This window comes from Elephantulus edwardii, unplaced genomic scaffold, assembly GCF_000299155.1.
Source record: "Elephantulus edwardii isolate Elephantulus edwardi_28Jun2011 unplaced genomic scaffold, EleEdw1.0 scaffold00138, whole genome shotgun sequence".
NCBI lineage: Eukaryota > Metazoa > Chordata > Mammalia > Macroscelidea > Macroscelididae > Elephantulus > Elephantulus edwardii.
Window position 1 is genome coordinate 1,720,904 of NW_006399888.1, and position 21,682 is coordinate 1,742,585.

General features: G+C 49.3%; 1 protein-coding gene across 5 annotated transcripts in view; it reads left to right on the forward strand.

Moving 5' to 3' along the window:
- SMOX (spermine oxidase) overlaps positions 1–21,216 on the forward strand; it is a 51,039-nt gene extending 29,823 nt beyond the window's left edge. Inside the window, exons 1-8 of one of the 5 annotated variants that reach the window (XM_006894218.1) lie at positions 1,677–1,884; positions 8,641–8,867; positions 15,469–15,642; positions 15,806–16,038; positions 16,198–16,565; positions 18,104–18,264; positions 20,216–20,305; positions 20,744–20,881. In XM_006894218.1, the coding sequence (XP_006894280.1) occupies positions 1,677–1,884; positions 8,641–8,867; positions 15,469–15,642; positions 15,806–16,038; positions 16,198–16,565; positions 18,104–18,264; positions 20,216–20,305; positions 20,744–20,881 (1,599 nt within the window). Of the gene's footprint in view, positions 1–1,650; positions 1,885–8,640; positions 8,868–15,468; positions 15,643–15,805; positions 16,566–18,103; positions 18,265–20,215; positions 20,306–20,743 lie in introns of those variants that run through there. The other 4 variants (XM_006894216.1, XM_006894219.1, XM_006894217.1 and 1 more) reach the window with 4 other exon arrangements.
- The last annotated feature ends 466 nt before the right edge of the window (positions 21,217–21,682 follow it).

Consider the following 21,682-nt stretch of genomic DNA (forward strand, 5'->3'; position numbering starts at 1 on the left):
ATTAATTTTCATAAACATTTACAGAGATTTTGGGCTTCCACTCATTCATTGTTGCACTATTCTCTCTACCCTCCTCCCAGTTTGTTCTTGTCCAAATGCCGGCTGTGAACATTCTTGAATGTGTCCATTTGGTGGAATGCACTATTTCTCTGGGATATCTTTGCTGCATCACAACACTACACCCAACTTTAATAAGATGGATGCCCTGTACCCAGGGAGCTCAGGCAGCTTAGTGGTAAGGAGTTGTGATTCAATCCAAAGGCACTTAGTTCAAGTCCCCAGGTTTCCCTTTGGGAGAAAGATGGGAAGTCTCCTCCCCTGCAATTTTACAGCCTCTGAAAACCCACTGGCGCATCAGCCATGAGTTAACAGCACGCGATAACAGCCCTGCACCCACCTTCCAACCTAAATCTTGCAGGATCTCTTGCATTCTAATAAAATTGGCAGCTTCTCCATCGAAACATCAGCAAAGGCCGCTGGCATGTAAGTGTCTTGGCGGAGGAGAAATAGGTGCAGGTCTGGTGCTGAGTTCTCCTCCCCTCCAGGATGACCCCCAGACACCTCTAAGTCCTCAGTGGCCACTCTGGGAAGAACTCCTGGCTGTCAGCTCCCTAGCCTGGCGTCTCAGAGTGAGCTGGCTTAATGTAACTGTCAATTTGATGTCTGCCCTCCGGGCTCACAGGCCCTCGCGGCCCACTGTTTCCTGGGCTTCTTGCTGTTTTGTGGTGACTGAGGGGCTGGGTGGTCAGAAGAAGCAACCAGAGACCTACCCGGAATAGCAGAGGCTCACTCGACACCAGCCTCGTGGCACTTTCTGGGGTGGGGGAGGAGTGGAGGATGGAAGCCTGTCCTGCCCACCAAATTGCCACCTTATCGAGGCTGTCAAAGTCCAACAGAAAGCTGGAGGACAAGAGAAGGGGCACAGCAGAGAGAAGGTCGGGAAAGAGCCTGGGAGAGAGGCAGTGGCAGAGTGGCCAGTCTGCGTGTGAGCATGCTGGGGTCGGTGTGAACACCGTGGGGTTGTGGCTTGGTGTCAGCTGGACCACAGGTGCGGTATTGGGCCACTGACCCAGGATCATCAGCATCGCCGCTGCTCTCTGACATTTCCTCGGCTCTCTCCTTTGTCTTGGGATTGTCAGTCATGAGGAGACAGAACCTCGTGGGTCTGGGTGTGGTTGAAGGTTTTCAGACACTTGGGGTGGCTTTCTAGCATTCCTATTTGCTGGGAGGTACCCCAAATACACCTCCCTTACCTTTCAGTTCTATTTTCTTGCCCCTCCTTCCTTCTTTTCCTTCATCCCTCATACTTCTCTGCATCCTGTGACGATGGATCACCTTTGTCCAGGTCCCCTGGGAATGGGAGTGTTGGGAGTCCCTCAGGGTGGGCAGGAGGTGAAGGTGACCAGGTGACATTCAGCATCCCCCCCACCTCCTCCAGCTGGGGGTCCCTCGGGGTGGGCAGGAGGTGAAGGTGACCCAGTGACATTCGACACCTCCCACCTCCTCTAGCTGGGGGTCCCTGGGGCGGGCAGGAGGTGAAGGTGACCAGGTGACATTCAGCATCACCCCCCACCTCCTCCAGCTGGGGGTCCCTCGGGGTGGGCAGGAGGTGAAGGTGACCTGGGTGACATTCAGCATCACCCCCTCCAGGTTTCTAGGAGGCGAGTGCGGACGGTATGCAAAGTTGTGAATCCAGTGGCGACAGTGCGGATGACCCTCTCAGTCGTGGCCTGCGGAGAAGGGGACAGCCTCGTGTGGTGGTGATCGGCGCCGGCTTGGCTGGCCTGGCTGCGACCAAAGCGCTTCTGGAGCAGGGCTTCACGGATGTCACTGTGCTCGAGGCGTCCAGCCGTATCGGAGGCCGTGTGCAGAGCGTGAAACTTGGTGAGTGCCGCCCTCCCAGCCCCAGCCCCCCATGGAGGTCACCTCAGGTCCCAGCACCACCAGCCCTTAGTGAGCCTGAAATCTCCTCCCTGTAACACCTCCCCTGGGGTCCATGCCCATGACGCCCCCTGCTAGCTGAGTAGAAAACGAGACTCTGGTGTCTGTTTTAGGAGAACACTGGCTTGGACAGGACTTGGGGTGCACAGTGTTCTGGAGAGTGGGGGACATTCAGAACCCAGTCCTCTGCCCCAGAGAGGCCTGTTACCGTTTTCCAGAAGTGTAACACACTGATTGCCATTTGTTGTTACTTCTCATGTGAGCATTAGTGTGTTGTGACTGAGCACTGGCCCTGGGACACAGCTCAGGGGAGGTGATAGGGTTTGGGCCTCGGGGCCTCGGGTGGACAGATTTTGCCAGGGACTCCTGGAAGTGTGGAATTTACTGGAAATGCTGCTGGAGGTCACCTGCAGGGGAATGCTTCTGACCACTGAGAAGCCAAGTGGGGAGGGCGTCAGGAAATGACAGGGTGGACAACATTCTGATCTGCAATGTATGGGCTTTATTTTGTGACTATGTCTGTTCCTGAGCCAGGCAGCAGAGCCCACCAGATACTGTGCCCTCTTGTTGATTGGCAGGAGGTAGATGGTCAGGCTCAAGGCAGGCCAGGCTTCCAGACACACTGGGGACTTATCTTCCTGCAAAAACTCTGATCTCATTCAGCATCTCCCCCTCGAAGCTGTATGTAATGTTGCTTTTCTTTCCCCCAGCACAGTGTGTCAGATAGTGGAGTTGAAAGAGCTCAGACCTAGTCCAACGTGCTTGAGACCCTTGGTGGCCGGTGGGCAAGTGTGTGCTCAACCCCAGTGGGCTGGACGGGAGCCCCAGGGAAGGGGGCTGGCTCCATGCATGGTTATGATGGGACAGTCAGGGCTGACATAGCAGCAGAGGGCACAATGACACTTGGCTCCACAGAGATGTGCCATGCAATGGGATGGTGACGAGAGGCAGTGAAGCTGTGGAGGCGGGGTGACAGGAGGCAGAGGGCTCATAGCCCCGAGGGGTGGCTTCCTAGATGGGTGGTGGGGATGGGTGGACTGTGGATGAGGTGGGGTTGGCAGGAGGTGAGGAGGGATTGATAAACTGGGAAGGAGATGTGTCTGGAAGATGGAGACAGAGCCCTGCTTCGAGAGGTGAGAGACATCTGTGCAGGATGTCACAGTGTAGATGCAGAGGATCAAAATCTGGTCTGTGGGCAAGATGGCAGCTATGGATGTACAGGGCTGAGGGCTGGAGTCTCAGAGGAGCTGGTGTGGAGACCATGGCTAGGTCCCACTGCGGGCAGGAGTGGGGCTGGGATAAGAGCCCGTGAGGTGTGTGGAGTCTGGCTCTGGGGCTCTCCACCACTTTGCAGGGCCCGGAGCTGTGGGCTGGAGGGGTGATGACGTGCTCCTGATCTCTAGTGCTCGCTCCAGCCCTGCTTTTGCTGAGTGACTGGAGCCAGGAAGCGCTCCATACCTGGGCATTAGCCCAGCTCTGACCACTGACTGTGACTTAGAGCTTGCTGCCAAGCACTGGGGAGGGTTTGGGTCTCCCTCAGGGGCTGGTCCTTTTTTCCTATTGGGGACGCACAGCAGGATTCTCAGAGAAACAGTGAACAGGAGATTCTGTCTCTCTTCTCTCTCTCTCTGTCATGTAGAGATTTGTGCTACTGACTCAAAGGCTGTGCCTCTTAGGGGTTCAGATTCACCAGCTGGAGAATTTCCTATGAGAATATGGGCAGTCACCTCCTGGGCAATTTACAATTTCAGAAACCCAGTAGATGGTTTGCTATGAGTCAGTTCTGACACAGTGGTAGTGAGGGTGTCACACACACACACACACACACACACACACACACACACACACACACACAGAGTATATATTGGAGATGTTGTTTTGTCCTAGCAAGTTAGAACTGGCTCATAGCTGTAGCTGACCCTCAGGTGTGTTTTCAAAGGTTAATTGCACAGGAGAAGATAGCCTATCCTTCTCCTGCAGAGCAGCTAGTGGACTTGAACTGGTTGTCTTCGGATTCACACACACTTGCAGGGAACTTTGGTGGGTAAGGAGTTACGCTGCAAACCCAAAGGCACGTAATTTTAATCCACCAGGTGCTCTGAGGGAGAAAGTCGGGCCTTCTTCTCCCGTGTAACTTACAACATATAAAAACCTGCTGAGGGTTCAGTCATGTGTAGGTTCTGACTGTTAGGTTGTTGTTATGTACCGTTGAGTAACTAGCAACTCATAGTGACCCTATGTACAACAGCTCTGAACTCTTCTCTATCCTGAGCCAATTTCATTGTCTCCAACACACTTACCCCCATTACCCCAGAACACTGAGTCAATCCGTCTCATCCAGGGTCTTCCTTTCTTGCACTGTCCCTCCCACTTCCCAAGCATGAGATTCCTCTCCAAGGCCTGATCCCTCTAGATGGTACTTAAAAATAGGTAATAGATTCTGGTTGATTTTATGGAATTGTGTCACACAATTGAATATTGTAGGAGGTTGATTAGTCTGGGATCTATCGGGCAGGCTTGCAGGCTGGAAACTTAGGAGGAATCAAGTGGAATTCCTTCTTACTCAGGAAACCTCCGTTTTTGCTCTAAACTGCTCATGTTATTGGATGAGATCTACCTACACTATAGAGAATAATCTACTTAAAGCTAGCCAATTGTGAATGCTAATCACATCTGCAGAATCTCTTCCCAGAAGCATCTAGCCTGGTCCTTGACCCAACAACTGAAAAAATAAAATTATTCCTGACACCAGAACAGCTGTGAAGCCTGAGCCTCTAAAGGAAAATAATCATATGCCCTCAGTATCCATCAGGAACCCCCTGGAGGCAGGACATTGGGTTTTCAGCATTGGGTTCCCTCAAAGTAATCTACACATCCCTATCTTTTTCCAGAGGCCCCCTGGAAATTCTGTCTTGCTGTACTTAGAGGAGGTTGATAGTGTTTTCCTTTTTTTTTTTGTGGCAAGTATACACAATGGTGGTTTGATTAGAAGTTTCTCAGGAGAGGGAGGCACAAAAAGAGGAATGCCAAGTTCCTGGTGTAGGCAGTAGTGTCTGTATTGTGCATCTGATAGCCATGACTGCAGAGCAGACCATCGCAACAACAGTAGCTTAAACCAGCACTACTTGCTTGCAGTTCTGTGCATCAGAAATTGGGCAGGGTTTCGTCAGGTCGTTCTTCTCCTGTTCTCACTTGGACTTGCTCATGCAGCTGCTGATACCTGCTGACTTGACTGGGTCTGGTTTGCTCAGGAGACCCTTATCCTGGTCTGGGGACTGGCACTGGCCATTGATTGCAGAATGAACCTGATTTCTTTCCAGGGCGGTCACATTCTGAGAGTATGAGAGTGAAAACTACAGGCCACTTGAGGTCTAGATTCTGAAGTCACATAGTGTCACTTTCACTGATTTCTGTTCATTTGTGGGAGAGGGTAATAGACTCTACCTCTTACAAAGTCCTACAGTGATGGGAGATTATTTTTCTTGGCAAAAAATAGTAGACATGGTATCTTGAATCATGTCCCAAAGCCCCTGTGATGTCTAACACTGGGCTTCAGTCACCCCTGAGGACACAGTGCCCACCAGGACCTTTGACACCTGGGAATCTGAGGGGCCCTGCTCTCAGGAATAATAATAATAATAATAATAATAAAAATTACCCAAACCAGAATGTGTGAAACACAATGTACACAAATGAAACACAGTGCATACCAATTTTGTGTACAAACCAATATAAAATTTAAAAAAGGACCCAAACCGAAAACCAAACACACACATTCCCATCTATTCTCTCTCCATCTCTCTTTTCTTAATTTTTTTTTCATTCTTTCAACTTCTTTATGAACTAGACACAATGTCTTCATCAGAGGAGCAAATAAATTGTGACCCAGAGCATCTGGTGCGTAGGCTGTAGATGGCTTGTTCGAATGAGCCTCCATGCCTGCCTCAGCTTGGAGCAGGAGCGGCTCTCACGGTGTCATAACCTGTGCCAAAGGATCAGACCATAACATTTGCCCAGGAATCCTAAGTGATAGATAGCGTGGGGGAGGAATATTCTAAACAGAAATGTTTGCCCTTTCCCCCTCTGTCCTGGACTGAGCTGGAACTGAGCTTTTCATCTTGTTGTTGTTGTTGTTATGTGCTGTGGAGTCACTTGTGACTCAGTAGTGACCCTGTGTACAAGAACTCTAAACCCTGCTCTATCCTGTGCCAACCTCACTGTCTCTAACACACCTACCTCCATTTCCCCAGTCACTGAATCAATCCATCTCAGCAAGGGTCTTCCTCTACTGTGCTGTCCCTCCACAATTCCAAACATGGTGTCCCTTTCCAAGGACTGGTCCATCCTTGCAACAGGCCCAAAGTATGCCAGACAAAGCTTCAGAATCCTTGACTCCAAGGAGCAGCCCAGCTTCACTTTCTCCTGGACAAACCTATTTGCTCTTCTAGCAATCCGTGATATATTCAATACTCTTCTCCAACACCACTGCTCAAAGGCATCAATTCTCTTTCTCTCGTCTCTCTAGTCATTGTCCCACTCTCTGACGCATAGCATGCAGTTGTGAAGACTATGGCCTGGATCAGGTGCACCTTAGTCTCCAGCCTGACCTCATTGCTCCTCAGTACTCTGGAGAGGTCCCTGACAGCTGACTTTCCTAATGAAATTTGTCTCTTGATTTCCTAGTTGCTGGTACCAAGAGTGTTGATTGTGGAGCCAAGCAAACTAAAACTTGTTAACTATTTCAGTTCTCTTCACCATCCATTATGATGCTGCCAATTGACCTAGTGGTGAGAATCTTTGTTTTCTTGATGTTGAGCTTCAATCCATATTGAAGGATGCCATTCGTGGTTTGAATTTGTTTTTCAATTCCTTAAGCTTAAGAACTGCTGAATGAGTTCGGCCTTTTTGACTTTTTCTGACTCCAGCTCTTTGCACATTTTATTATAATACCTTGCTTTGTCATCCCAAGCTGCCCTTTGACATTTTCTGTTCAGCTCTTTAATTTCTTGATTTCTTTCTCTAGCTTTGGCCTCTCGGCGCTCTAATCAATATTCAGAGTCTCATCTGACATCCATCTTGGTCTTTTCTTCCTCTTCTGCCTATGTAATGACCTTTTGCATTCTTCCTGACATCCTCCGGCAGCTCTGTTGGTCTGTGCTCATTGGTGTGCAAGGCCTCAGACCAGTCCCTGAGATGGTTATGAAATTTGAGTGCGATAGACTTAAGGTCAAATTTTGGTTCCTGTGGATTTTGTTTTATTTTATTTTCTTCAACTTCAGCTTGCATATGAGCAGTTGGTGGTCTGTCCACAATCAGCACATTGAGCTTCTCCAGTGATTCTTTCCACAGATGTAATAGATTTGATTCCTATGCATACCATCAGGTGAAATCCATGTGTATAGGGCCTACGTTTATGTTTCTTATAAAAGGTATTTGCAGTAAATCAATCATTAAATGTGCAGAATTCTGTCATTCTTTCTCCAGCCTCATTTCAGTCACCAAGTCCATGTTTTCTAGCTATGGATACTTCTCTATTCCCAACTTTTGCATTCCAGTCACCCATTATTATCAATGCATCTTGATTGCATGTTTGATCAATTTCTGACTGCAAAAACTGGTAGAAATCTTCTATTTCCTTCTTTTTGGCTCTAGTTGTTGGTGCTGAATGGTTGTGGTATTCACTGGGCTTCCTTGTATGTGTATGGATATTATCCTTTCACTCACCGCATTGTATTTCATGATGGATGTAGAAATGATTTTTTTAATTATGAAAGCAACCCCATTTTTCTCACCCTTTCATCCTCTTTTCATGTCAAGGAGGACCAACTCTAGGGTCACTGGCATTAACAACTGGAGCAGGCCCAGATGAGGAGGATGTTAGGGATAGCAGGCACAGCCAGTGTAGTTGCACTTTCCTCACTGGGACTACTATACCCTCAGGTGCCCCCATTATTCCCTCGTTGGGAGGCATCAATGAGGAAGGATGGCCTGGTCTCTGGGGTTTAATTTAGAATAAAGAAGTCTCTGAAGAGAAGAGCCATCAGTTATCACAAGTGATCAGGAGGAACAATTTTGAAAATCACTACCTATCTTAGGGGGGACTGGAGAGCATTATGCCGAGTGAACTAACTCAGTCCTATAAGGACAAATACTTCATAAGACCATTATTGTAGAAATAGAAAGATAACTAGTATAAGGACCCAAGGCGGGGAGGGTAGGATGAGCAGGGGGAAATCCTAGAGTCACACAATTTGGTGGGTGATAGGAGGAGTAGGTTAAGAAATGGGAAAGATCCAGTGGGGATTTGGAAAGACAGGGCAATCAGTGATGGGCATAGTTCAGAGATGTTGCACTGTATAAAATATAATGAATGGGAATAATTGTATGCAACACAATGTGAATGAAGGATATATGAAACATAATATATGCGAATTTTGTAAGCAAACCAATACACAATAAAAATTTAATTTTTTTATTTATTGAAAAAAACAACAAGTGAAAAGCAAATCCATTGGCTTGCACATGTGCCTTCCACTGGAACTTTTCACTGAAGACTTTGGTTGGTGTCCAGAGAAGGACCTTGGCCCCCTTTCTGCCCTGTCGTGGGAGTAGGTGGATAGAGCCTTCTGGAGGAGGGAAGGTAAGAAAGTTCTCTTGGAAGGGCCAGCCACTCTAAGGACCTGTGATTGTCCCCAGCAGGACGCGCTACCTTTGAGCTGGGAGCCACCTGGATCCATGGCTCCCATGGGAATCCCATCTATCATCTAGCAGAAGCCAATGGCCTCCTGGAAGAGACAACGGATGGGGAGCGCAGTGTGGGCCGCATCAGCCTCTACTCCAAGAATGGTGTGGCCTGCTACCTTACCAACCACGGCCGCAGGATCCCCAAGGACGTGGTTGAGGAATTCAGTGATTTATACAACGAGGTGAGGTGTGAGCTCGGCAGCTGAGCACAGGGAGTTGGGGCCTAGAAGCACCCCAGCAGTGTTGGGGGAGTCGGGTGGTTCTGCTGGCATTTTTCTTGTGATCCTGGTTATGTCTTGCTTTCTGGACCCTGCATTTGGAAAAGCAGGCCAATTAGCAGCCAAAATGAAGATGAAGAATAGAGAAATACCAGGCAAGAGATTAATGCCAAACATGATTAAATATGTCTTGACAAAGACCTTCAATATCTTGGGTTGAATGGTTGAGTCTATGTTCTGGATACCATTGTAAAATTATAACCTTTTAAACTTTAATTTCTAATTATTTGTTCTTAGTATAAAGAAATAGAATTGGTATTTACGTGTTAATTTTTCACTCTCTTGCTAAATTATCTTTCTCTTAATAATGATTAATTATATAAATTTATATTCTAATAATATTTTTGGGCCTTGTGTATATAACCCTATACAAAAGTGTGAGAATTCTGTATGTTCCTCTCAAATCTTCAGACCAGCATTGGCCAATAGAAATTTCTGCAGTGATAGAAATGTTGTAAACCAGTGCTGTCCAATACAGTAGTCATTTAGCCACATGTGTAGGGAGCTCTGGTGGCCAGTGTGAAAAGCTATTCCAAAGGCTTGGAGTTCAAATCCACCAGGTGCCCCACAGAGGGATGGGCAAGTCTCCTGTGTGATTTATTGCTGGGGTTAGGTGCCATCAAGTCATAGATGACTCATAGTGACCCTATGAACCAAAGACCTGAACACTAGTATAACTTTTCATCGTTTCTGCATGTTCATAGAGTTTCCGGAGGCAAGCTATTGTGGAAGTGGATGCTACTCCTGCTTCCAAGCTTGTTACAGTCGGGGAGTGCCACCAAACACTGTCCACCATGGGTAACCATTATTGCATTTAACACATCAGTGTAACAGTGTTTAACATCAAAGCAACCATGAGTTACCTCTGTACAGCAAATGGACAGATTGTCTCTAAAAACCCTCTCAAGGGGCAGTCATGAGTCAGCTCCAACTTGATAGCACACAACAACAACAACAATAGTTACATTTATATGTGTTTATATATTTTAAATTATTTTTTTTAAATTTTCCTTCTTGTTGTGCACTATCGAATTGGAACTGACTGGCAGGAGATTTCCCCTGCTTCTCGAACCATATGCCTTTGGGATTGCAACGCAGCTTCTTGCCACCAGGCCACCAGAGCTCCCTCATCTTTATATAGTAAGAAAGTTCTGGTGGCTTAGTGGTAAGAAGTATTATTGCCAACCCAATGATGGTTTGAATCTTTGCGTCACTCTATGGGAGAAAGATGGACAGTCTCTTCCTGTCCACTTTACTGCTTCTGAAAACCCACTGGAGGTTCAGCTATGAGTCGATTCTGACTTGAAAGTACATAAAACAACATATATTGAGAACTTGAAACATAGCAGGTGAAACTAGGGAGCTAAACAATTTCAATTTATCTGATGACTACTGTGTTAGATAGTACAGCTTTAGACCATTAGTTTATTTTTCTTGCTTTATTGCATTGGCTAGTATCTATAGTACAGTGTTGGATAGAACTGGTAGTGGCACATATCCTTGTCTTATTGAAGCTTTTAAAATTCTTAAAAATATTTAATATCTTTCAGTGGTGCTGTGAACTTCATTGAACAAGCAAGGTAAAATGTGTAGGTCTTCCCTTATAATAGTGTATCATTTAGAGTATAATGGCTCTTCATTCTGGGTCAGTAGTTTGGCCAGCAAACACCTATTGTGCCTTTTCTACATATCTTGGGTATGGGAAGGGAAGAATGATACTTGCTTTAGGGTAGCTCCTACACTGCACAGAACAACCACTGAACTCGAGATCTGTCACATTTACCCACACTTTTCATAGGGTCTCTTGTGAATACACCCACAAGATACATTGTGTACACAGGCCAATGGTGGTAAATGTTCTTTCTCATCCAAGGCCATTTGTATGCAGAGACTAAATTATTCATGAATAGGCAAAACTCTTGTTCATCATAATTGACCTTCCTGTAGGACGACCCATTCATATTCCCAGGTTCTTTTGGGTATGAATGCTCCTTGGGAATGACTGTCAGCATCCATGACTTGTCCTCTTAAATGTCCTCTAAAGAAAATCATCAGTTTTGGCTGGTGGGTTTGATATGTGAATGCTACGTAAGAGTGTGAGTCAAGTGAGATGGACGGGGTTGGAGAGGTGAATGGTGATGCTTTGGGTCAGAAGGAAGAAAGGTAATGATGAGATCAAGAGACATTTCGTATTTTGGCTCTTGACCAGCACAGGAGGCCACACCAAAGATACACTGTGAGCAGAAGCCTTGTCTGAGCTGATGACTTTGAAAGACCACACTATATGAATGTGTTCTGTTTTTTAACAAATAAATCGGTTTGTTCAGTAGTGTCTTAGACAGTGGTCTCTAGAGCAAGACTTGTCAGTTGCTGTTGAGTTGGCACAAATTCATGACCGCCTTGTGTATAACAGAAGAAAACGCTGTCTAGTCCTACACCGTCTTTCTGTTTGTTGTTATGTCTGAGTCCATCTCATTAAGGGTTTTCATCATTTTTACTACTCTTCTGCTTTACCAAACATGGTATCTTTTTTTCCTAGTGACTGGTCTTTTCGTAGAGAGTTCTGGTGGCATAGTCTGTAGGGCGTTGTGCTGCCAGCCCAGAGGCTGTGCTCCTCTGATGGTTCGAATCCACTGGCGGCTCTGTGGGAGCAAGATGGGCAGTCTCCTCCTGTGCTAGTTCCAGCCTTGACAACCCAACAGAGAGCCAGCCATGAGTTAGTTCCAACTTGAGGACAGCGAGTGACTGTAGTCTTTCCTGACGATGTGTCCACATAAATAATCCAAAGTCTTGCTAGCCTAGTTTCTAAGGAGTGTTCCCGTGGTATTTCTATTAAGGATGCTGAGATTCAAAGCTCAGTTCTGCCATTTATGAGCTGTGTTTCATGGGCTGAATTGTGTGCTGGCAAAGTACATGAATGTAATGACATAATGTGGCAGCGATGTAACAGTCCCATGTGATCTGATACACCAGATAGTTGTAAAAGAACTAAAGGTAGAATGCAACACTCCTTAATGGCTGAAGGAGGAGGAGGCTGTAAGAGAAATGGGAAGGAACCTGAGCTGAAGAGGGAAACAGACCTCAGTATGACCAGGAAAGAACTGTAGGTAGTGGTTGTTAGGGTTTTAAGTGCTGTCTGGCCCCTAGTAGTAAGAAGCTGTGATGCAATCCACCAGCTGTTCTGAGGGAGAAGGATGGGCAGTCTCCTCCTGTGTGATTAACTGCCTCTGAAAACCCGCCAGAGGGTCAGCTATGAGTGGGTTCTGACTCAATAACACACAACAACAACATGATTACTAATCAGTGATTCTGAGCCCTGCCCTATCTTGCGCCGTCCTTCTCATCTCTGATACACTTGAACCCATTCTTACAGTGCCTATGTCAGTCCCTCTCATTGAGGGTCTTCCTCTCTTACACTGACTCTCACCCTTCCCAAGCATGATGTCCTTTTCCAAGGCCTGGCTCTCTCCTAACAACAGTTAGATTCGAGGTCTTGGGTCTGGTAGTGGAGTGTGTCCTTTGGAACTCAGGTCACTGTGTCACAAAGCTCCTTGACCTCAGGGAAGATGACGAACACAGAGATCACCAAGGAACATCTGGCCTGCAGGAGCCAAAGTACACCATCTGTGGTGTCCCTGCTGTCGCAACACTGTCAGTGCTATAGCAGCACTGATAACTAAGACAGAATTTGGTACCAGGCAGGGGGTGCTGCTCTAACAGGTACCTAGAATGTGGAGAGTGCCTTACAGAAGCTGTTAGTTGGCAAAGTAATTCTGGTGAAGTCTCAAGAGGGAAAGGAGAATTTTAGCACTGGAGATGGCACAGATGACAAGAAGCAGTGGCAGAGAAACAGCAGCAGCAGCACTAGGACATCTGCTTACAGGTGGACCTACTTAGTGAGGTTGCAAAATTGAAATGAACTGATGGAAAACTGCTTCATGAAATTGGGATGATTTCTGTTAGCTAGCTGTCACACACCTGTCCCGTTACTCTGAGGTCACATGGGGAAGATAGCAGTTCATAGGACAGGAAACGTTGTGTATATGATAAACCCAAGTTAAGGCTTACCAGTGGTTGACACAACAAATCATGTTGATAGACTAAATCTGTTACTCCTTGGCTGACGAGGGGTGCTCTGGGGGCTTAATGGTAAGAAGCATGTCCTACAATCCCAAAGGCACGTGGTTCAAATCCACCGAGAGAGAAAGATGGATAATCTCTCAGTTGGACATTTTGGCCTCTAGTCAACAGAAGCCAAGGACTGGCTGCCCTGTTGTTTATCACCCAAGGGAAGCAAACCCAGGGAGGAGAGGGCAAGTTGCAGGTTCAGTTCTTTGGCAGTGGTCCTGGGTGAAGAATGTGCGGAGGACTCGGGTGGACGCCAAATGCCTAGCATCTTGTGACTCTAGAGAGGGAAGACGAACAATCTAGTTCATTTTCTTCTTTCTACCTCAGAGGCATGTTTAATTCATGTTTCCCTCTCACATGGAGGCTTTTCCTTTGACTGGAGTGGCCTGGGGTGGGGGTGGATGTGCCGGCCAGTGGGCCGTGCACCCCCTCCCCTCTGCAGCCCACGGCTTCTGTCAGGGCTCAGTTACAGAACAGACATTGTTCTGTGTGAGCGCTGAGTCAAGCCCGCGTTAGCGAGGGAAGCCTGCCATTATTCGGCTGCAGCCACAGGTGTTCAGCCAAGGAGTCACATTTGCCAGTGTCCCAGGAGAAGCAGCAGCGAGGGTGCGACCTGGCTGCCTTCCTGCTCCCAGCTTTCCAAAAGTTATGTCGCAGGCCTTGGATAAAGTCCAGAGTCCTTGACCTGACTCTCTGGTCTGCTGTACTCCAGCCCTGGCCTCTGTCGTCCCGTCTGTCTTCCCAAAGTCAGCTCTCACATGTTCTCTCTCTGCTATCCACTTTTCAGGTCCCTGAATGCATCTATCTTTGTCTCTGTTTCTCTCTGTCTCTCTTTCTCCTTCTCTCTTTCTTTACTTCTCTTCTATGTCATTGAGCATTGAGTCTGTTATTCCTTCTGAGACACTTCTGTCACTCCACTGCCATGTTCTGCTTGTCCCCCATCTACTTAGGGGTTGTCTGGCCTGGGATAGGACCCTAGTTCTTTTCTTTCACAGCACCCTGGGTACAGATAGCCCCCTTACCAATATCTCTCTGGTTCAAGTGAGGGCAGGGGCTGGGACTGTCCATCTTGTTTGCCATCACAGCTTTGACTGGTACAGAGCACTGACTCCTGTCCCTGCTTGTTAATAAATGTTGGATCTTAGATCTTGCCGGCTGGGGAGCTCACCGCTGCCCCAGTTCTGGATCACTTTCCTGCAGGATTATACACTGTGCTGGAAGAGGAGGTGGAAGGACTTTGCCATAGGCCTGTTTACCTTTTCTGTTGATGAAATGGGAGGTGTCTTTCCATTCCTTAACACACTCGGGCCTCCTATGTTCCTCTCCTTCACGTCTCTGCCCTTACGTGCTCTCGAGGCCCACAGTAACGGGGTGCATTTAGTAGATCAGAGCAGCACCACAGAAATCTGATTTCAGGAGGCTTTCAGCTTCCTCTCCCCAAATGCTGGCCTGCCCCAGCTCCAATGGCCCCCTGGGGAGGGAGCCAAGTGGATGTGCTGGGCAGGAAGAGTGGCAGCGAAGTGTCTGCACGTGTGGGTCATGGGAGAGGGCAGTGTTTGCTTGGACCCAGAGGCATGTGCACTTGGCCATGGGAGTTGCAGCTCTTTCTCTGTAGTCAAGTTGGAAACTACTTATAACTGACCCTCCAGTGGGTTTTGAGAAGCTGTAAACCACATTCGGGAGGAGACAGCCCATCTTTGTCGTTAGGAACTGCTGGTGGTTTTGAACCAGCAGAGAGATGTTGCTTTTGGTTAGCAATGCAACTGTCTATGGCTTAAGCCACCAGAGCTGCAGAGGGAGATGTTTTCTTTCCCACATATGCCTGTCCACCATCATTTCACTCTGCTCTGAGCCATGGGTCCAATCCCACTTCCTTCACTGGCCCAGGTGGCTTTCAAGGATGGTGTCTGGAGTACAGAGTGGCCAGCTGGCAAAGATGTCCCCTCAGTACATACTGCCTTGACAGTGACTCTAATCCAGCAAAGATTTCAGGGACACAGCACACCTGGGGTGTAGTGACCTTTTTATTCATTAATATATATTTGACGCTCTAGCATTCGTCACTGGAACAATCCAGTGACTCTGTGTTAGAGACATCATGCTTGGAAAGGTGGAGGGTCACAAAGAGGAAGACCCTCAACAAGAGGGATTAACATAGTGACTACCTCAGTGGACTGGACAGATTGTGAGCATGATGAATGATAGGACAAGAGATGAAGGATAGGACAAGATTCCCTGTACTTGACTTGATGGTGTCTAACAACCACAACATGTTTCTTGTACTGTGGAAACATGGCGCTTATTTTGGGCCTTTGGTAGAAGGTGGTGGCCGGGTGGGGCAGAGTGGGTGGTTCAGCATCCCGGGTCTTTCTGGCAGGTCTATAACTTGACCCAGGAGTTCTTCCGCCATGGTAAACCAGTCAATGCGGAGAGTCAGAACAGTGTGGGGGTGTTTACCCGCGAGGAGGTGCGCAACCGCATCAGGAATGACGCCGACGACCCAGAGGCCACCAAGCGCCTGAAGCTCGCCATGATCCAGCAGTACCTGAAGGTATCGTGGCTGCTGAAAGAGCTTGGTGGCGCAGAAGCCAGCCTGAGGAACTGTGGTTAAGAGGGAGCCTGGGTCCAAGGGGGGTGGCGCTGCTCTGGGGTTCTGCCCCTCCCTCTTCTCAGCCTTGGGGCTCACCAGGCCCCTCTCTGGGTGGCCCCCACAGGTGGAGAGCTGTGAGAGTAGCTCGCACAGCATGGACGAGGTGTCCCTGAGCGCCTTCGGGGAGTGGACGGAGATCCCCGGCGCCCACCACATCATCCCCTCGGGCTTCATGCGGGTTGTGGAGCTGCTGGCCGAGGGCATCCCCTCCCACGTCATCCAGCTGGGCAAGCCCGTCCGCTGTGTGCACTGGGACTTGGCCTCGGCCCGCCCGCGGGGTCCAGAGATTGAACCCCGGCGGGAGGGTGACCACAACCAGGAGCCCCGGAGGGATGAGCAGGGGCCCGAGGAGCCCCGGCAGCAGGGCAGCGGCGAGGACGCGCAGTGGCCGGTGCTGGTGGAGTGCGAGGACTGCGAGCTGCTGCCCGCTGACCACGTGATCGTGACCGTGTCACTGGGCGTGCTCAAGCGCCAGCACGCCGCCTTCTTCCGGCCGGGCCTGCCCACCGACAAGGTGGCCGCCATCCACCGCCTGGGCATCGGCACCACCGACAAGATCTTCCTGGAATTCGAGGAGCCCTTCTGGGGCCCCGAGTGCAACAGCCTGCAGTTCGTGTGGGAGGACGAGGCGGAGAGCCGGCCGCTCACCTACCCGCCCGAGCTCTGGTACCGCAAGATCTGCGGCTTCGATGTGCTCTACCCGCCTGAGCGCTACGGCCACGTGCTGAGTGGCTGGATCTGCGGCGAGGAGGCCCTGGTCATGGAGCAGTGCGACGACGAGGCGGTGGCCGAGATCTGCACGGAGATGCTGCGCCAGTTCACGGGTGCGTGCAGGCCCCGGGCCCGGCCCCTCCCTTCTAGTTCACGGGTGCAGCCCCGGCCCCGGCCTCTCCCATCCAGTTCACGCAGGCATTGGCCGGCCTCTCCCATCCAGTTCACGGGTACGTGCAGCCCCAGGCTGGCCTCTCCCATCCGGGTGCGTGCAGCCCTGGCCCCGGCCTCTCCCATCCAGTTCACGCAGGCACTGTCCGGCCTCTCCCATCCAGTTCACGGTGCGTGCAGCCCTGTGCCCGGCCTTTCCCGTCCAGTTCACGGTGCGTGCAGGCCCCAGGGCCCGGCCTCTCCCTTCCAGTTCACGGGTGCATGCAGCCCGGGCTGGCCTCTCCAGTTCACGGTGTGTGCAGCCCTGTGCCCAGCCTTTCCCGTCCAGTTCACGGGTGTGTGCAGGCCGGTGCCGGCCTCTCCCATCTGGGCCACCGCGTGCGCTCCCCATCTAGGGGATCCAGGGTGGAGGGAGTCAGAGCAGAACTGCCCTCCGCACGGATTTCAATGGCCAGTTTTATTATTTTTTTTAAATTTTTTAATGGATCACAAGCTAGATTCCCCCCACCCCCACCCCAAGACGTTTCTGGGTGGATGCCACCCCTCTCACATGTTAGTTAGCTGCCAAGTGCTTTAACCTACCCAGACACCCATCCTCTAGGGTAGGGAAGGGGGGACTCCAGCTGATGTTGAGTGGATTCTGAGTCATGGAAGCCCCAGTGTGTCAGAGGAGAATCGTGTCCCCTAGGGCCTGTAACAGCAGAGTTTGTGGAAGTTGATTTACTGTAGGCCCTTTCTTCCGAGATGCCTTTCAAATCATCCTCTGGGTGGATTCGAACCACTAGCCTTTCTCTTAGTATCCAAATGCTTAACCCTTTGCATTAACAAGAGACTTTGCAGTTCCTGATAAGGGTCCTTACTCTCAGACTGTCCCCTGACTCAGAGGGCTTGGTGGTCACCGGGAGAGATGGCACCAGGCTCCATATCTCAGCCTGGCCCTTTTTCAGTTGCAGACTGTGCTGTCTGGACTTGAAACACTGAACAAGACCAGTAGTCTATTCTCTCTAAGGCCGATGGGGGAACTCCCTGACAGCAGCGCCACTTGCTTATTTCTTATCTAAACTGTCTCCCTGAATTTTGGATTTGTGTCTTACTGTCTGAGCCTTTTAGTTAAACCTTTTCTCTTCACTGTTCCATAAAGGCCTCACACCAAACCCTGAAGTTAGAAGAAGAAACATTATTAGTAATTTCAATGTTTTTAGATACTATTACTACTAGTAATTTTTTTTTTAAATGAAGGGAACTGTGAAGGCCTAGAGAGATGGAGTGTTTGCTGGTGGCATGGAGTGTGTGCTGGCTGAACTCCAGCCTCTCTGCATTTTTCCCATCCTCACATCCCTCCTGCTCCCTGACTCACATGCACCCGGAGCCCCTGGGACCCTGGGGAGGCTGCAGGTGGGAGGTGTCCACTCAGTGATACCCTCTACTTGCAGCCACTTCTTAATTCTCTCTTCCCTTGGCTCTTCTGACTCCCCAACAGGGAACCCCAATATTCCTAAACCTCGGCGAATCCTGCGCTCGGCCTGGGGAAGCAACCCCTACTTCCGCGGCTCCTATTCATACACCCAGGTGGGCTCCAGCGGGGCAGACGTGGAGAAGCTGGCCAAGCCCCTGCCGTACACAGAGAGCTCGAAGGCAGCGGTGAGTATGCGTGGGGTCAGATGTGTGCAGGTGTGAGAGTGGGCATGGCCACCACATAGGGGTGTCGGGTCTGGTGAGGAGATGCAGAAACGTGTTCAGGAAGGGGTGGGAAAGGGAGACAAGCAGTAAGGGGCCCCTCTAATCAAAGAAAAACCCAGAGGAAGGTGTGTGCTTAACAGTGAAGAAAAGATGGATTCAAATTGAGAACTTAACCTCTTGGGGTTATGAATATGGGACAGTTAACGACTGTGTTATCCACTATGAGAGTCGTTAATCACATTTATTTTAAGTTAATATAAATAATTAAAATTTAACTTAATAAGTTACAAGCTGAGTCCCTCAGTTGCACTAGTCCCTTTCCATAGTGACACGTGGCTGATGGCTGCCATATTGGACTAATAGCTGTGGGGTGTTTGTTTCCATCACGATTGAAAGTTCAGATGAACAACACAAACTCAGTGGAAGCTTCTCAATGTGCTTTAGAAACATAGCACTGAAAATACTGACCCTTCCCCAGATTATCACAGCCACGCACTCCAAAATAGTTACATTTCACCCTCACAGAATGAGTTTTGGGTTTTTCTCTGAGCATGCAATAAGAACAAAGTAAAACAAAAAAAACAGTTGCTTTTGAGTCAGTTTCAACTCATGATGTCCTCATGTGTGTCAGGGTGGAAACGGTCTCTGTAGGCTTTTCAGTGGCTGAGTGTTTTGAAGCAGATCACCAGGCCTTTTTTAGATGTTACCCCAGGAGAGACTTGGACCAAGCAGCTGAACCTGTTAACATCTTCTCATCCTGAGATTTTCTATATAGAACAGATTTATAAGATCCAATAACGTAGTGCTGAAATCCATTCTTTGGTGTAATTGATGAAGAATGTGGTCTGCTGTCATGCCCAGCTATATACTTAAGGGAAGAAAAGAATGTTTTAAATACTCTTTAAGAGAATGAAGCCTCCAGACAGGACCCTTCCTACTGCCACAGCCCTCCTCCCCAAAGAGTAAATCTCACTGCCGCTTATACCAAATAGGCTTAGTGCATATAATATAGAAATAAACCAAAACCAACTGTGATTTAAACAATATAGAAGCCTACTTTTCTCACCCAGAAGGATATCTGGAGACAGGGATCAGGACCCAGTACTGTTTATGTGTGGCTGTCATCTTCAAGGTCACCTTGTGGCCCAGTAGGGCTACAGAGGCCAGGGCCATTCTGCCTGCGTTTCAGGCTAGAAGGAAGGAAAGAAGCAGATCACAGAAGAAGGGAACCCTTGGAGCTAAGTCAGGTGCTCATTGGCCAGGATTTAATCCCATGATGTGTACTTAGTTGCTAGAGAGGCTGGGACAGGTCATTTATTCTCTGTGGCACTGGGTCGGGGCTGTGATACGGAGGAGGGGAAGGAGAGTGGATGGAGGCTGGAGTCACTTTAACAACCTTGGTTGTCCCTCGTTTGTAAGATACAGCATCACCAGTACCAGTATCACCTAGGAGCTTGTTAGAAATGCATACTCCCAGGCCCCACCCAAGACCTGCAGAAGTTAAAATTTGCATTCTATCAGGATCTCTGATGGTACCTTTGCACATCCAGATTGAGGTGCAGTGGGATAAAATGAAAGCGTGGCATGCAAGAATTTTATGCTTCATTCTGATGCCCCCAGGATAACCCCTCCCTCTAGGCTAGGCCTTGGCTGCACCCAGGTGCTCACAGGCCCCCAAACCAGGCCTGGTCTGGTGTGTTATTGACCTTCTTTTCTCCTCTGCCTGAAATAGCCTTTGCCTGTTTTGTTCACTCCCATCCTCCAAGAACTGCTTCACGCATCTTGTCCTCTGGGAAGCTGTACAACCCCCTCTCAGTAGGCCTCCTTCCGGGCTGGCACCTCGCCCCAACACGCATACCAACACTCATGACACTGTTTGGTAACTGGGTTTCGTGTCTGGCTTCCCCACCAGCATGGAAGCTCCTCAAAGCAGCCGCCCGGTCACCTTTTCTCTTCCAACTGCCCAGAACAGTCCCAGGACCCTAATAGGGGCTCCATAAAGGTTTGTTAAACTACCACCTCGCTTTATTGAGTGCTTATGTTGTTCCAGATTCTGATTGTTTTTGACACATTATGTCATTTAACTTTCACAGCTGCCCTCAGAAGGAGGTGGTATAAACCCATTTTGCAGTTGAGAAAAATCAAGGCTTAAGGAAGTTAAAGTGCTTGTCTGAGTTCTCTAGTAAGAGACACAGTGAGCTTTTGAGAATGCAAAGGCATATTTCTCAACAGCCTCAGGGCAGAAAGATCAGAGGCCTGGATATTTGGGGAAGAAGCAGGGGAAGGTGGCCAGGTGGCTTGGGCATGCCTTACCCTCTGGAAGCAGCAATACCTGCATCTCAGGTGCCTGCTGTCTCCTCTCTGACACAAGCGTGGATTTGGGCTCTGGGACAGATGGCAGCTGCTTTTCCTCTTCCCTTACTCCCCCTCCCCCCACCAGCCCATGCAGGTGCTGTTCTCTGGGGAGGCCACCCACCGCAAGTACTACTCCACTACCCATGGTGCTCTACTCTCTGGCCAGCGGGAGGCTGCCCGCCTCATTGAGATGTACCGAGACCTCTTCCAGCAGGGGACCTGAGGGCCTTCCTCACTGCCGAGCCTGTTCCTTCAAGAACCACTAACTCGTGACTGCCAGCCCTGCCCCTTGCTGCTGTGTGCTCCTAGCCTAACCCTCTGTAGGATGGAGTTTTCTCTTTTGTAGCGTTAGTTGCCCTGTCAGGCTCAGACCTGGTCCTGTTGCTTTTATTCTGGTCCCGAGACCACGTGGGGCCCGCCGACTTACCTCTTCCTCTGCCTCCTGACTTCCCCTGCAGCCCCGCCCTTTCCACCTGGTCCTTGTAAGTGCCTTCAATACTTTGCATTTTAAGATAATAAAAAAGAGGCTTGCCTTTCTGTGCTTCTCAGCCTCTCTCTTCAGTTGTCCTCAGCTCCTACATTTTCTTCCTCTTTAATCACCTTCTCCTGTGAGGAGTGGGCTGGTGGGGGGACTATGGCCTGGCTGGACCCCACAGGGAGGGGCCTTATTGGATGGGATGTCCCTGCACCTCAGTATGGGTAGGGCTGTTTGCCCTACCATGAAGCCCCCTGGGATGAAGGCCTCTGCCTGCTGGACCTGAGATCCTTCAGGTGGACGTGGTCCACTCAGAGCCCAGTTGGAACATGAGGCTGCGTAGAGTAGAGGGAGTGTCGTGTGATGTGAGACTCTGTCACACTCACACATGTTACTCATGCATCGTGTCACCTGGCCACAGGACTCTGGGTCTGGCCCCTGCTGCTGTCCTTTGGGAAAGTGGATGGTCTGGCCAGTTTCTTGACAGAGAGATATGTCATCCACTTACTGTAGTCCAAGACCTACCATTTATTGGGATATGTAGCCTGT